This window comes from Marmota marmota, unplaced genomic scaffold (assembly GCF_001458135.2).
Source record: "Marmota marmota marmota unplaced genomic scaffold, marMar, whole genome shotgun sequence".
NCBI lineage: Eukaryota > Metazoa > Chordata > Mammalia > Rodentia > Sciuridae > Marmota > Marmota marmota.
Genome location: NW_026000240.1, coordinates 23,309,491 through 23,326,965, shown reverse-complemented (window position 1 = coordinate 23,326,965; position 17,475 = coordinate 23,309,491). Strand labels below are relative to the sequence as shown.

Genomic DNA, 17,475 nt, shown 5'->3' with positions numbered 1-17,475 from the left:
CTTTTATATTGAGACAGGTCTTATTGAATTGTTGAGGCTGGCCTTAAACTTGGGATCCTCCTGCCTCAGCTTCCCAAGTCGCTAGGATCATAGGTGTGCCCCACGCGCTGTCAATTATAGCAATTTTAAGTGCTACTTTTATCTGTAGGATTAATTTTATAAAAAAATCGTTACGGGTGAATTGTGTTAAGACACTTTTTCACTTATGTAACCATGTAAAACATCATATCTTTGAAGACTATCATTTGTTTCCTGATCAACCACTTTAAGAATATTAAATACGGGGTACTATTTATGTTGTCTTGCTTCGAGTTGGACATGTGGACTCTATTTACAATGATGGCAGTACTTTCTTAGTTGGAACACATTCATCCAACAAATATTTATTGTACTTCATTTATGGGCCAGTCACTATTCTGTCATAAAAACATTTTCTATTAATTTGTGAGATCCAGTTTGCTTTCCATATTTTTGAAATGTTTTATTGCCCCGTAAATCTTTTTATTTATTTTTTAATCCAGTTGTATTATATATGTTCTTTAACAGTAAAGATGTCTTGTCTTGTCATGCAAGTAATTTTTTGTCATGTAATTAGATGTGATTGTGACACCTGACAGTTAAGAGATCACAGACCCAATTCTGGCCACTTTTTTTTTCCCCTCCCTAATTTGGGTAAAAAATGGACAAACTTTTTGATTTTCATTTCTTCATCTGTAAAATGATATTATGCTATTTGATATCTAAGACCTTTCTCTAACTTCTAACATTTCTGTTTCTCTACATTGAGGATTCATGTATCAAATATTGTTGTTGTGTTGTTGTTTTTAATATTTTTTTTAGTTGTAGGTGGACACAATAACCTTTATTTTATTTTTATGTGGTGCCAAGGATCCAACCCAGTGCCTCACACGTGCTAGGCAAGGGCTCTAATGCTGAGCCACAACCCCAGCCCTCAAGTGTGGTTAAAAATAGAGCACACATATTTTAAATAAATATTAGCATTATTGCACTAATTTCCCAGTTTGGATTAGGATCTTCCAAATACTTATATCTCAGTATTTTTCCATATTTTGAAGGGACTGATTCAGATAGCCTTCTTTTTTTTGTAGTTGTAGATGGACAGAATGCCTTTATTTTATTTATTATGTGGTGCTGGGGCTTGAACCTGGTGCCTCACAGGTTGTAGGCAAGCACTCTGCCACTGAGCCACAACCCCAGCCGTGATCCTTCCTTTTTTTATGCTACTATATCTCTAAAATGTACTTTTAAATCGGGACATTTGAAGCAGATCAGCACTGGACCTTGGGTCAGGGTGACACACTCACATGCATAACTCGTGCTTTCTTTAAGACACCCTTTGGTCTCATTATGCTTTTGCCAGAGTTAATATTCAGAGTTTGTAAGATCCTTGGTTAGGTAATTGAGTTACAGAAGCATATCATGGCAGCCTGCAAAAAATGGTCTAAATACAATTTGATTTTAGCTGTATCTCTAATGTCATTATATATCTGTATATAAAGAGGTAACATGAAATATATTTTTAAATACTTTGTGTGTTCTGTCAGCTGCATATGTTTATCAGAGGCCATTCACTCCCCCCCCCCCCCACATACACACACTATTTGAGGGAGATTGTCTCAAATGGGAGTGATAAACCTTCAGACTTCCAAGTGGATGATTTTTTTCTGTGTAGCTTTTATGACTATGAGAGAACGTAATACATGTAGTTAGTACTATTGCAGATTATCTATTAAACTGCTTATTTTAGTATCAGAATTCTTTTACTTATTAAACACTTAATTTAATAAGAAACTCCTGTTATGATTTTTGTTAAATTAATTTCATCTACTTCTTTGTATGTTCAAGGCAGAATTAGGATACTTTAAAGTATAGTTTTTATAGATTATTTCCACTATACTTTGTTCATACTTTTTTTTCCCCTCCATTCCCATTTTCTCAATTTTTACTACTTCTCCTTTTCCTGTGTCTTAGTCCATTTGAGTTGTTGTAATACAGTACTGTAAGTCAGGTCATTTATAAGCAGCAAACATTTCTCATAGTTCTAGAGCCTAGATTAAGGTATGATTCTTATGTCTGGTGAGGGTTTTCTTTCTTACCGACTGTACTTTCTTACTGTGTCCTCATAGTGGAAGGGCCTAGCTAGCTCTCTTCTTTTATAGGGCACTGATCCCAACCTAATCACCTCCCAAGGGCCTAGCCCATCCTGAACTATTACCTTAATGGGTAGGATTTGAATATGAATTTTGAGGAGACACAAACTTTCAGATATCCCTTTTTTTCCTTTTAAAAATATTCTTTCATTCTTACCAATAGATTAGAAAACTTGGGGGGAAGTGCTTATCCTGATATAGAATGTTCTCAAAGAAGCTATTTCCTATAAATGGATTAGTGTAGCACAGCAGTGTAGGCCAGGAGCTCCTGAGAATTCTCAAGACCCTTTTGGTGGTCTGATAGGTTAAAACTATTTTCATTCAAATACTGGCTGGGGCTGGGCTCAGTGGTATTTTGGTATTTTTAAATGGTTGTAGGTGGACACAATAACCTTTATTTTATGTGCCCCTTGCACATATTAGGCAATGGGTTCGAACCTCAGCCCTATATAAAAATAAGGTAAAAAGTAAAATACTAAGGCCTTGTTTGCCTTTCACAAATGTGTTGAGGTTTGCACTGGTGGTGTAACTGCTATGCTGTGTGAGGGCAGCAGCACGTGACTGAACTAGTAGTCATTGTCTTCTTCATCTTGGAGCAGTTGAAATTAAAAAACACAACTGAAAGGCCAGTTTGTGTTCTTGAGGGGGTAATAATTATTTTATTAAATCTTGACCCTGGTGTTCACATCTTTATTTAACATTCACTGTGTCACAATGGGAAATGGGCCTAAAGCCTATTCCTGCATTCCAAAGTGTGGTTCAGTAGTTGTCTTCAGTTGCAAGCTGAATTAACCTCTTTTTTTCCTAGAGGAAACAGACTTACTTAAAAGAACTATTGAGGGGCTGGGGATGTGGCTCAAGCGGTAATGCGCTCGCCTGGCATGCGTGTGGCCTGGGTTCGATCCTCAGCACCACATACAAAAAGAGATGTTGTGTCCGCCGAGAACTAAAAAATAAATATTAAAAAAATTTTTTAAAAAAAAAGAACTATTGAGAGACTGTTTTGACTTGACCCTTTTGGCAGATATTTTCTCAAAAAAGGAAGTGTTTTAAAGAAAAACACTCATATTATTTGTTGTCAATGATTAAACTAGTTTTTAAAACTAGTTTTTAAGTAAAAATTAGATTTTTTAAAATCTTGAGTTGACCCACCATCTCCAGTGTGACAGCTTCCTAATGCCTAAGGATATTTCTGATGAGATAACAATGTCAATATCAATAATATCAATTAAGAAAGTGTAAATAATATTATATTGATAAAATGTATCAACATATGGAGACCTGCTTAATCCACTTAACCAGTATTTTTCAAATGACCAATATATGTTACAGTGGAGTCATGAATAAGTAAAAGATCGATTTGTGGTATTAGATAGACCAATGGATTTTAATATAGCTGTGGAAAATTGACATTTTCCTTTGTAGTTCGGATTCTACATTACAGCTAGCCTCTAAAAACCTGCCAGTTGTCCCATTTTGATGTAGTATTGAAGAATAAACAATTATCCAAAAAGGAGGGTCACCTTGTCAAGTAAATAGTGTTATTCAATGCTGTGAGGGAAATAGTGGCAACAAAAAGTGGGACAGTGGGAGTTCACGCAGGTTGAAGTAAGGAAGTGTTTGAATCATACAGAAGTTGCCATTTGAGCAGAGACCTGGAGGGGAGGGAATAAGTTGTGCAGAGGGCTGGGAAAGACCTAAGGCATGAGCACCGTAATGAGAGTAATAGAGTCTTAGGCCATTAGAAAACTTGGCTTTTTCTACTGAAGTAGAAGGAGACATTGCAAGACCTAAAGGCTGGCCCTGGCTACTGTGTTAGAAGAGCCAACACCTGGGGCGAGGGCAGAAGTACGGAGATGATTAGCTTTCAGTAATCCAGATGAGAGATAATGGAGGTTTTTGGAGGTACTAGACATTGTGCTTGAATTCTTAAATTTTGAAAGCAGAGTTAAAATTTGTGACTTATTGTACATAAAGTTTTAAGGGAAAGAAGATGCAAGAAAAATTTACACGTTCTTAGTTAAGGCACTTGGAAGAATGGAATTGCTGTCAACCAAGATGGGTATAATTGCAGAGGGAACAAACAAGGTTGGGAAAAGGAGAGATTGATTACCTTTAGATGTGGTAAATTTGAGAAGTAGCAAGGTCAAGAAGGCAATTGCTTAGGTGGATGTATTTAGTGTGAAGGCCAGGGAAAAGATCTGAACTTGAGATACATTAAGTAATCATTAGAACATGATGGCGGCATCAGCTTGGATGATGTCATTAAGGGAATGAGTATAGAAGATTTCAGAGGATTAACCTCTGGGGACTCCAGTAAAAGAAGTTCGGGGAGGAGGAACCAATAAAGTAGAAGAGGTGACCAAGAAAATGTGGAGTTTTGAAGTCCAGATGAAGCATGCTTTCAGTGTTTAGGAAGGTGTGAGTGATGAACTTTCAAATGCCACTGTCATTTCAGGTAATGTCTGAGAACTCTTAGTATTGAATTTGACAATTGGGCACCTTTGGTGATTTTGATTAGCTGTTTCCATGGCAAGTCTGATTGAAGTGAGAGAAATTGGAGACAAAGTAGACAATCGAGATTTTCTGCAGTGGAGAGCAAAGAAGCAAGCAGTAGTTACAGAGGAGGTTTATTTTCACTAATTCTACCACATTCCCTCAGTGGGTTTTGTTTCTGTAGTGGATTTTTTAGTCCTCAGTCTGATGGTGTTTTGTCCTGAGTGAAGGCTGTATGATAAGGTTTCCTTCTGTGCTTCCAATTTTATCAGTGATGGTAACTACTAATACAGTCTTTGATATTAGGTCTTGATTTTGCTCTAGCAGTCAAAATAGGAATAGCCTGTTAATTTTTTCTGCATCAGAAATACTGCATGTACCTTTTTAAATAGCCTTTTATTTTCAGCAATTCATGTTAATTTGTCAAATGATAGAAAATGTCCTTCGCCATTTCAAAAATTAGTATTTTCTTGCTGAAACACAAATACTTAAGGGAAAATGCTTTTAGTAAGACTTCCTTAATTTTTATAGGATTTTAGAGACAGACCACATGTTACAAGATCTAAAACTCCTTAAGTTTGGCTAACATTTTAATGAAATCTTTAATGTTATTCCATAGTTTGATAAATGCCTTAGCTAGTAAATTGTAATGGAGTATTAAAAGTCCTTTAAAGACAAAGAGAAGCTGCATCCAGTAGTTCAGTGGTTTGGGGCTGTCCAGCAGATAGGATTTTATGTCTGCACACTTAATTTAGGGATTCCTGACTTTTGACATCATGGTTGAAATTGACATTGCTTGTTATTTTGTGTTTAGTGAACGGTTCTCTTGCCTGTCTCCCCTCCCCCAGCCGCTGCCCCCTGTGCTGCAGTCACTTGTGTGGGAGAACTCTTTGAGGCCTCCATATTTTTATTTGTTATGAGATCTATTTGCATAAGGTCTCCCAGGCTCCACTTTCCTACTGGGGATCGAATCTGTGGTTCTCTTCTCTGAGTTACATCCTAGATCTTTTTGATTTTTATTTTGAGACAGGGTCTTGCTGCTTGCACTTGCCATCCTCCTGCCTCAATACAGATATGTCACACTGCACCCTGCCGCACAAGGTTACTTGGGTTTATGTTTTGTTTGTTTGTTACCAGGGGTTGAACTCAGGGGCACTCATTCACTGAACCACAATTCCAGCCCTATTTTGTATTTTATTTGGAGACAGAGTCTCACTGAGTTGCTTAGTGCCTCAATAGCAGGACTGGCTTTGAACTTGAGATCCTCTTGCCTCAGCCTCCCAAGCTGCTGGAATTATAGGTATGTGCTACCTTGCCCAGCCCACACAAGGTTTTTTATGTTTTTTTTTTTTTTTTAAACCATTTCTTGGTTACACTGTGTTTAGTTTAAACAAAAAAACACCCTAAGTTCTAGGGTGTACGTGGCTACTACTTTTATATAATTTTTTTTAAGTTGTTGATGGACCTTGATTTTATTTATTTATATGCAGTGCTGAGAGTGGAATCCAGTGCCTCCCACATGCCAGGCAAGTGCACTACTGCTCAGCCCCAGCCCCTTGGTTACCTCTTTACTCAAGAGGGGCTGAAAGTATTTAAGAAACTAGGCTGCTGGCATGCCTTGATCTCCATTTTATACAATCAGCAATAAGTAGATGAAACACTTGTAAATTCCTACAGAACTAACTACACTCCCAAAACTTTGGTTTAATTAGCTCTACATAAGCTGAAAGTGTATCTATTTTCCAATAATTTACTGAAGTGACATGATTATTTCATGGCACAATTTGGCAACATGAAAGTCTTAATAGTTCTAAAATATCTTATAAATGTTTAGTGATAATCATGTTAAACAGTTCTTTAATAATCTGTGGAATCAGTACGTAGTGCTAGCCTGGAGGAAAGTAAGACCAGTTAAAACACGAGAAATGATGAGGGCTGCTTTGTGGCACTTGAAGTGGGGGTGGTGAGAATGGTGAGATGGGCAGAGAACACGGGCCAGCACAGCTTCAGGCTGGCGAAACTTGGGAGGCTGCTGTGTGCATTGCTGCTCCCACTGGAGACTGTTGGTGATTTTAGGGTTTTTTTGGCCAGTCTTCTTTATTGCAGTTTTTTCCCCTTGATTCTGGATTCCTTTTCAGCCTCACTATGTTCCAAGTAGTTCTAACTTGTTTTTTAAAAAATGTTATTGATTATGTGTGAAGAGTTTGCTTATTGTAAACAACATAAAATATTTAAATTAGTATTCATTGTTATGAAACTTTCTTTTGTCGAAGTGAATAAAACTAATGTTAAATACTATGGGGTTTTTTTGATACAGAATTTTTTTCTATTTTTATTTCTATTTTTTATTTTTTGCAGTGCTGGAGTTTGAGCCTAGGACCTACCTGTACATGTAGGCAAGTGCCATACCACTGAGCTACATCCTCAGCGCCCCTCCCCCCCACCTTTTAAAAATATTTTTTTAGTTGTCAATGGATCTTTATTTATTTATATATGTTGCTGATAGTTTAACCCTGGGCCTCACACATGCTAGGCAAATGCTCTACCACTGAGTCATGACTCCAGTTCCCCTCAGCCCTTTTTAATTTTATTCTGAGACAGGGTGTCTCAGTCCCTGACTGGCCTCCAATTTATAATCTCCTGTGTTAGCCTCCCACATAGCTGAAAGTAGAGGCATCACCACCACACCAGTTCCAGTCTTTGCCATTACATATTACTTGCTTGGCTTAGAGTAATTGTCCTGTCCTCATCTAATAGATTCATTTAAATAAGAAATATATATTTAATATTTTAGTGGTGTTCTTGTTCATTTAAATGTAAAGTTGAGAATGCATTGTCCTTGCCTTTCAGTTAAGTAGCACGCTGATTTAATCTTTTGCACTAAATTGATCACCCCATAAAAATATCTCTTATAGTTGACACAGTATGTGTGATAAATAACAATACAGGACAGTTTTTTCCCTGCCCTTCCTAATCAGTAAGATGCCAGGGTGGAAATGGTGAGAAGTGATCCAGATTCTAGATTGTGTTCTGGATCAAACATTATTTACATACTTACTGTACGCAACACTTTTTCTTAAAATTTCATGTGAGCTTTCATTGAGTCCCAGAAACATCAATCAACTACATATTTTCCAGTTTAAACTGTGGTGATTTTAAAAGTGGATAGTTATAATTTTGATAAAAATGTATTTAAAAATATACGTATGCATGAGGTAAGCTGACCAAAGATAATAAAAACTATATTCCCCAGTGTCCCATCCCACTTCTGCTTCCTAGTAGAAATATCTTTATAACTCCTAACCTGTTTTGGAGTTTTCTTTCATGCATCTAAATATGCTCTATTCCCCCCCCCCCTTTCTTTTTTTGTTTTCTAGTACTAGGGATTTAACTGAGGTACACTTTACCATTGAACTACAGCCCCAGCCCTCTTTATTTATTTTATTTTATTTTTAACATTTATTTTTTAGGTGTAGATGGACACAACACAATGCCTTTATTTTTATGTGGTGCTGAGAATCGAACCCGGGTCCTGCCCATGCTAGGCAAGTACTCTACCACTAAGCCACAATCCCAGCCCCTCTCTTTATTTTTTTGAGACAGGATCTTACTTGGTGAGGCTGGCCTCCTGCCTTAACCTCCAGAGACTCTGAGATTACAAACATGTGCCACCACCTGGCTCTATTACTTTTTTTTTTTCCTAATTTATTTGTAACCCATCAACTTTCTATTCTGGTAGATAAGGATTTTCTTAAGTTATATTGCACTACTGACATTTCCCCCTTCTTTCCACCTTTGAATATATAGCTAGTTAAAATGTGATCTGTTTTTTTTTGTTGTTGTTGTTAATTGAAGTCAGTGCTTATTTTAGTTTTGACAGTGCAAATACAACTTACTCTAGAGCTAAATTATGTTCTGTTGACTTTTTCTTTCTTGAGTAACTTCCTTTCCTTTCCCACCTTTGGAGGTAGTTTCACCTATTTAAAACATTTGCTTAAATGTGTAAGTATTCATTCTCGAATATTTATTTTCATGTGGTTATATGTTAGTTTATCTTCATGAAGATCTTCGTCGTTCTGAAATATGATATCCCAGGACCATTAGTATTGGCTGTTTGTGATCCTAGCATTTCACTTCCTTTTGTGGGCACTTTCTCTTGAGCCTGGGTTATTTTTTCTTGCGTCCAATTATGTCCTCTTTTTTAGTTTATTCTCTTAATTTGTTCTTTTAATTAGCTGTATAAGAAAAGGGCACAAGGTAGGCAATTGCTAGAATATATCTTTGTCTGCAGGTATATGCTAAATTGCCAAGGTTGGCCTTGAACTTGCTATTCTCTTGCCACAGCCTCCCGAGTCCTTGGAGTTGGAAGTGTGCACTGCTGCACCTGGCTCAGTGGTTCGGCTTAGCGTGGAGACTTTTGCATTCAATATACTTCTTAATCCTGAGCTTGGAAATTCTTGTGTTCCTGTGTTTTTCAGAGAATTAGGCTTCTGCCCTGGAATATAGTTTTACCCATCAGGTGTGTGTGTGTCTGTCTGTTCCATGTCTGTCTCCCGACCCCACCCTGGCCCCTGCCCATATACCTCTCCCTTTCCTCCTCTCCATTCTGTAAAGGAAATGTACACCTAGGCATCCTGCCTTTGTTGTGCAGCTTGTCAGCCTATTCTCTGTTAGTTCTTTGCTTTATCTCTATCTGCAGTATGTGGTTCCCTTGATCTGGGATTTTGAGTGGCAAAACTGTTTGTTGCTTTTTGACATTTCCCTCTGCAAGCCTTTCTCTTTACTAAGGCCCTTTCCATTGGCCTCACTGAAATCCTGTGTCTGCCGATTTTTTCTGGCATTCTCTGATGTGGGGGCATATTTCTTTAGAAGTTGAGATTTTCAACATGGAAGAGAGAGAAATCAAGGAGGTTAATCCTGTTTTCAAAAATAGGAATTTTAAATGACTAGTGAAGTAATTGTTTTGTTTTCTACATCAATTCTGATGATTTTGTTTTATATAATAATTACTTTAAAATAGCATGAGAAATACCAGAATGCCACCCCTAAACTGCACATGGATTGCATTTTATAATGTGGAACTGCTTCAGGACAACCCAAGTGTTGCGTATACCCACTTATACCACACCGATCTCTATACAGTTAAGATCCTCATTATGTGTCTTTTATTTGTGGATGTAAATATTAAGTTTATTAAATGTTTCACATACTAAAAAAAATTCAGCCGGGGCGCAGTGGGACATGCCTCTAATCCCAGAGGCTCGGGAGGCTGAGATTGGAGGATCTCAAGTTCAAAGCCAGCCTCAGCAAAAGCGAGGCTCTAAGCAACTCAGTGAGACCCTGTCTCTAAATAAAATGTAAAATAAATAGGGGATGTGGCTCAGTGGCTGAGGGCCCCTCAGTTCAATCCCTGGAACCCCTCCCACCAAAAAAAATATATGTATATATATTCAGCTCCAGGTAGTTCATATGTTAGCAATTCCTATTAGTTTTCACAGAGTTTGGGATTTCTTTTTTAGATTCATCATACTACTATTTAAGTGCAATGAAATCCACCCTTTAGATGTACAGTTCATTGAATTTCAGCAAATCTATAAAGTCCTAAAGCCACTAATAAAAATGTAGAACATGCCAAGAATTACCTCATTCTTTCTGCAGTCAGTTCCTCCCTCCTCCCCCACCCTGTGGTAACCTCAGATCTCATTTTGTTCCTATAGTTTTGCCTTTTCAAGAATGTCAGAAAATTAAAGCCTTTTTTCAATTTACATGATTCTTTTGAGATCCATCCAGGTTGTTGCTTTTGTAGATTAGTATTCCATTGCGTAGATGTACCACAATTTATTTGTCCTTCACCAGTTGATGGGCATTTTTTAGCTGTTAAAAGTAAATCTGCTATAAACATTCATGGTCAGGTCTTGGTGTAGAAGTAATCTTCATTTCTTCTAGGTCAGTCCCTAGGAGTGAGATTACAGAGTTGTGTGGCAGTTGTATGTTTTAACTCTGTAGAAAACTTGTTGCGTTTTCTAAAATGGGTGTATCATTTTGCTTTCCCACCTGCAGTGTGCAAGATTTCTAGTTGCTCTTTATAAGCACTTGGTATTGTGAGTTTTTTTAATGTTAGCCATCATGGTTTCATAGCTCTTTATGGATTTGCTTTGCTTTTCCCAGATGACAGCTCTCTTTACTTACTTTCATGTGTATCGTTGGTAAAATGTTAAATCTTTTTCTGTTGAGTTATTATCCAGTTATTCATGTTTCTGAATACAAGCACTTTATCAGGTATATGATTTTATGATTTGCAAATAATTTTTCTTTTCATCTTTAGCTTGTCTTTTCATTTTGGTGAAGTCCAAATTTGATTTTTTTTTTTTAATGATTCGTTTATGCTTCTTTGGTAATTAAGAAAGCTGTTTCTTACCCAAACTGAAAAGATTTTTTCTTCCAAGAGTGTTAATAGTTCCATGTCTTTACATTTAATTCTCTGATTCATTTTGAATTAATTTTTAGATATGGTGTGAAGTGTAAGGTCAAGTTTTATGTTATGAATCCATGTCCTCTAATGTTAGTAGTTTTGTTGTGTAAAGTTTTCACTCTTAGATCAACAGTATACAGTTGGTTTCTATTTTCTTGGTGATGTGTACTGTTACATCATTCTTTATCTCATTTAATGCATTTTTATTTTAAATTTTATTTGTAGTGCTATTGCTGCCATGCCTGCTTTCCTGTTACACTGCATATCTTATAGGTTTAGATGGGTATTTAGTTCTGGGGGTGGGTTTGTTTAGTGTATTCCTTGCTGCTTCCTTCAGTGCCCTCATGGAGGTCCATGGTAACCTCTGGCTCTCAGCGTTTTGTTTGACTGCAGTGAGAACTATGCTGAGTCACCATCCTCTGTGGTTAGAAAGCAGTTCTCAGCGCTTCACTGGGTAGCTAGTATGATGTGTTAAAAGAAAAATGTTAAAGAAAAATATGCTCCAGTCTTGTCTTTAAAAGGAATACTTAAATGGCTTACCAGTCTTTTTAACATGTTTAATAATTTCTTAAGAGCTTTTATTTTGTTTTGTTTTTTTGACCATCAGTCTTTTTAAAGTGGATTTTTTTTAGCTGAGTGTATGTATCTTCCATAGATTTCCACATTTTAACCTAACACATACTGATTGTGAAACTTGCCTGATGGTTTTTGTAGGTGAAATATTTCTGAGTATTTCACTGTAGGAAGAAACACGTATACTTATCCATCAGTGACTTATTTCTTGAGTTTCAAATTCAAGAAAACCATTTCTTTAGTTTTAAAAAAGACATTTGAAAGATAGGATATACTTCAAATAATGGTCTTGGTTTCAAGAGAACTACAAATCGTACAAGGGCAAGGAGCTCTAAATCATCAACCCTGAGAAGATATTCAAAGGTGTGATGTGATGTGACTTACTGGTGAATTATAGTAAAAGCACCTATGATTTGAAATCTTCTTTAGCTAATTGTTTTTTTGGGTAGTAGTAAGCGAAGTTCTTTGTAGCAGTTGATGGTGTTTATATGCAGTTAAATAAATGAAACTTTAAAACATCATTTAGTCTTCTAAAATCATTAAAAAATTTAAAGTTCAGTAGGTTGGCAGAGCTTCGGGCCCTGGGGTACAGCACTGGAGTGTGTGCTGATAAGAGATGGGTTTCCTTCTCCTGTCGTGTAGATGTGGCGGCACAGTGGGAGCCATTCTGACATGTCCACTGGAAGTTGTAAAAACACGGCTACAGTCATCTTCTGTGACACTCTACATCTCTGAAGTTCAGCTGAACACCATGGCTGGAGCCAGCGTCAACCGCATCGTGTCTCCTGGACCCCTCCATTGCCTAAAGTGAGAGCACAGTACTTGTGATGCTTTTAGTCTGTTTTTCTGTGATTCCCATGTTTATATTCTGTCACGTTTTAAAAGATTTTTTTTTACAAACTTAGTGACAGAAATAATTCATTAGAAATAATAATCCCTAATGGAATAGAATAGGTTTTACATAGTTAAAGTTGAGTTTATAACTGAAAACTTTGTGTGTCTCCTTTATCAGCTCACTTGGATTTAATCTGTTTGAACTTAGTTCAGTAGTGTTTATTTTCTAGAAACAAATAAGCTCATTCATTGTGTTTACTTTTGCTACCAAAAGATTTCATCACACTTAACTTTTTCAAACTTGGTTGCTTAAGTGCATGAATAGGTAGAATAAAATGGTTAACAATTTTGAATTAAAATACCATGTTTACAGATAAATTCTTCTGATCACTAAGTATTTTAATATGACCTTGATAGTTATTACCACTTAGTATTAAAATTTTTCCTTGATACATTTTTTTGTTGTTGTGTTTTTCAATAGTTGTGCTTTCTCTTCTCACAGGAACTTTGGAGAATCCCTCTGGGCTCTGTTTTAGTTTCTCAGTTTTTTAAACCCAAAAGCTCTTTATGTATGATTTTTCAATCCTCATAGTAACCCAATAAAGAGATACTGTTTACCTTTATTTACTGTTAAAAATTTGGATGAATGAGAAAAATACTTTCTGGTCTCACAATTAGTCATCTGCCACCACTGGGCTCTGAATGAGAAGTCTGGCCTCAGCTCAGGTGCTTGCACTCAGCTGCCTTTTAAGAGATCTTAAGTATAGAGATGTTTGTGAGTCACTTAACTTACCTAGTCTGTTAACTCTGAATTAAAAAACCTCTCTGCTCTCTGTCTAGTCATTACAACCTCCTTATGTGGGGCATGGTGGTGTGTGCCTGTAATCCCAAAGACTCAGAGGTTGAGGCACGAGGATTGCGAGTTCAAGGCCAGACTTAGTAACTTAGCAAGCAAGACCCTGCCACTAAGTACAAAGGCCTGGGAATGCAGCTCGGTGGTAGTAAAGTACCCTCATTTCAATCCCAGGACCAAAAAAGTGAATAAAGCAATGAGGTCTTTTATAGAGTTAGTATTCTGTATAGGAAGTGTTAACTGAGTGGAGGGAGAAGTGATAGCAGTCAAAAACTCCAGTCCCCTAAAAGGTGTTAGGATGATAGATTTTTGCCATAATACTTCACTGGAATGGTTGGATATCATCATACTGTAGTACTAAGTGTTTTGTTCAATATTTAGTAAAAGGCCTCAAAACCAGGAAGGAATTTACATTTCTAATTAAGAATTGAATTTCCTGTTAAAAATATCAAAATGAGAAGATTGAGATAAGAGTAGCATAAATATATAAAAGTCTTCTTTAGAAAAGAATCTGAATTGAGTTCTTTTTATTATTGCTAGTAAATTGATTGCCAGTCTTCAGCACTTTGTGCTATTTCTTGAAAAAATAGATTTTTATAAGTAAGGAAAACTAGACAGAAATGCCTAACATAATACAAACAGATTTAGGTTCTAGCTTTGCTATATAAAATAAATGAAGCACCAGACCTAGAACGTTTCTAATGTAATTTTTGTCTTTTTTAGGGTGATCTTGGAAAAAGAAGGGCCTCGCTCCTTGTTCAGAGGACTAGGCCCTAATTTAGTGGGGGTGGCCCCTTCCAGGTAAGAAAAATATAAATTCAGATTAAGTAGAATTATGGCAGTCTTTCTTGTTTCAGGGTATCTGGATTTAAATCATTTATATACAGTTAACTGCAGTTTTTAGTGTTTTGGGGAAATATTTTCTTTTTAAGGATTTTGGACATTAACCAGGACAAATTTACAAAGTAATGCTTGGTGGCAGGAAGTGGTACTGGGTGTTCGGAAAACTAACAGAATTTCAGCATGTTAGAAATTAACAGTTGTGATATGAATGCAAAGGAAATGTTCATAATATAAGGTAAAAAGTATAGTATTTGTATCAAATTATCCATGCTCTTATAGTGGGGAAATAAAGAAGTATGACATAACATACCTAGAAGTTTGAGAAACATTGTTTCTAAATAAGAGTTGTAAATTTTTAAATTCCATGAATGGACCTGAGATTTCAGGTGTTGGAGGAGATATTCAAAGTTGAAAATAGGGAAGATAATATGTATATTTGTATTGGATTGAATAAGAGATGGTAAATTAGTAATGTTTGTTAAAAAAAAAAAAAAATCTATAAATTCCCTTAGAGTTAGTGGCTATGTATTGAGTTCTCCCAGGACAATAATTATACCCTCTTAATGACCTTTGGGAGTTGGAAGAATTTTTTTCTTGTTGTGGGGAATTGAAAATCTATGCAGAGTTAAGGCCATAAACTACTGATACTTTGTAATAGGTGTTGGTGGTTTTTCTGAATTTAACTAAACCCGTTCATACATCTTTTAAAATTTTGTCTTTAGGAAAAATAAGCTTTTTAAAAATGCATCCCTTGAACCTAAGGGTATAATTAGAATATGTCTTTCAAATTTTTCTGCTTCAGATGCTACCCTATTCTGTACTCCACTTGAAGTTAGTGCTCCTTTCTGATTATACAAATAGAAGTTAAGCTTCAAAGAAACAAGATGGCATCTGTAGAATCAGAGAGCTATAAAGGGTTCAGGGCTTAGAACAGGATTGAAGAAAGGAATAGAAAGTCTAAAACAAGAAAATCTGTGCAGCATTGAAGGTCAGTAAGATGCCTACAGTACCTACCATAGTAAGGAAGGCCCAGTAAAGGGAGATCTGAACACGGTCAAGGTGGTAAGGATATCAGTGTGGGGTAACAGTGACCATCTGAAAGGTTACGCAGATTGCACCAGGCGGAGGTACAAAAGGACCTCTCAGTGAGATCATTGTGAAGCAGTCTTTGCACCAAGTTCAAAAGACAACAATTAAAGGAACTTAGCAATAAGAAAAAGAAAATTGGGAATTCTAAAACTAAGCCTTTTTTTTGGCTTCACTAACAAGCCAAACAAATAGTTCCATTTCCTATTAAAGAAGCCATAAAGATCTGGAATATTACTTTATCATTTCTCTGATGCCATTTTATCTTAGGTTGACTTCTTTCATGATGTAAGATGTACAAAGTTCCTATTTAGAATAAGCATGAGCACAACAGCTCTCTGAATCCAAATCTTGAACCAGATTCATGTCTAATTACTTACTGGATTTCAGCTTTTTTTTTTTTTTTTTTTTTTTTTTAAGGAAATTATTCATTTTGCATCTTTCTTGTTTAAAAAAAAAAAAAAGCATTATAGCATCGAATTTGACTTTCCATCTTAAACATATTGTCTATTACCCTGTTCCCCTTCCCATACACTAACTTTCCTCATAGATAACCATCATTAACAATAGTTTGGTGTATAGCTTCCCAGTAATTTTTCTGGGTTATCATATGCATAAAAACATATGTAAAATTAAATGTATAATTATCGCCTATATAAAATCGAGCTCATACTATTCAACCTAATTTGTGTTGAAGCTCTTTACATGTTCTGTGGGTGATATTTTCTTTTTTATTATATAGTATGACTGCCCCCTCATTAATAAGCATTCCCTCAGAGATGCACGTTAAAAGATTATTTTCAGATTTTAATATAAAAAAACAGTGTTGTGGAGCTGGGTGAAGTATTGCACACCTAAACCAAACTTCTCACGAGGCTAAGGCAGGAAGTTCATACGTTCAAGAATAGCCTAGGCAACTTAAGAGCGAGGCTATAGCTCAGTGGTAGAGTCTTTGCGTACCATGTGCAGTTCAGTCCCCAGTGTGGTAGGGGGGAAAAGTAGTATTATAAATGTAGAACCTTTGAGTACTTAAGCAAGTATATTCTTTCAAGATGTTTACCCTGAAGTAGAACTTCTGCATAAAATGGCATATGCACATTTAAAACTAGAGAATACTGTTCATTTGCCTTCTAAAAAGGCATACCATATTTTTTATTTATTTATTTATTTATTTATTTATTTTTAAGTTTCGGCAGGCACAACATCTTTGTTTGTATGTGGTGCTGAGGATCGAACCCGGGCCGCACGCATGCCAGGCGAGCGCGCTACCGCTTGAGCCACATCCCCAGCCCGGCATACCATATTTTTATTATCAAATAGTGAATCCATTTTTCTTTTATCCACAATCTTACCAATTCTGGCTACTGTCCATCTTGTTAATACTTGCCAGATGAGCTAAATATGATTTTTTTTCTGTTTTAATATATCCTTGTTTAATTTTTGATGCAGCAGCACTCTCATTCTTAATACTTGACATTTCATAGCTCTACTGTGAATTGCCTGAATGTATTCCATACTTATTTCCTCATTAGGATCTTTTTTCCCTTATTCATTTCTAGGAATGAGATGTTTGTTCTACTTCACAATTTAGCATCAAGTGTATACTGTTTTTTTTCTTTCTTATAAAGTAGAATTTTTTTAATTGTTAATTTCCCTTTATCCTTAACCACATTTAAAAAGATGTAACAGTGAAACTTTCCATTTGTACTTATCTGTTCTTTATTGGATAGATAATTAGGACTGTTGAGAAATAGGATATAGGAAATAGAAAGCAAATAATTCTATGCCTGGAAAGTTAAACACTGGGGATGTAAAAAGTCAAAGCATGTTAATGGAAAATATTTACAAATTTAACAGAATGTTCACAAACGTTGACAAACACATCCCAATCTGATGGTGTGATTTCACTTGTGGGGCTGGGGTGTAGCTCAATGTAGAGTTCGTGCCTCTCATGCCTGAGGTCCTAGGTTCAGTCCCCAGCACTGAAAAGAAAAGAATACCGTGAACTATTCTGTATGTTATAGCTAAGACTATGCTGTATTAAAATTTTTAGCAAGTACTTTAGTGATACTCTCCTTTCCCCACCAAAAAGTTACACTCAGTTGATACTCAGCTTAGTTAGGTGTACTTCTTTAGCCTTAGTCTTG

At 36.2% G+C, this 17,475-nt stretch overlaps 1 protein-coding gene across 2 annotated transcripts in view; it reads left to right on the top strand.

Moving 5' to 3' along the window:
- Slc25a36 (solute carrier family 25 member 36) overlaps positions 1 to 17,475 on the top strand; it is a 31,901-nt gene that overhangs the window by 645 nt on the left and 13,781 nt on the right. For both annotated transcript variants that reach the window (XM_048794320.1, XM_015486989.2), the window contains exons 2-3: positions 12,355 to 12,519; positions 14,123 to 14,200. In XM_048794320.1, the coding sequence (XP_048650277.1) occupies positions 12,355 to 12,519; positions 14,123 to 14,200 (243 nt within the window). The remainder of the gene's footprint in view (positions 1 to 12,354; positions 12,520 to 14,122; positions 14,201 to 17,475) is intronic.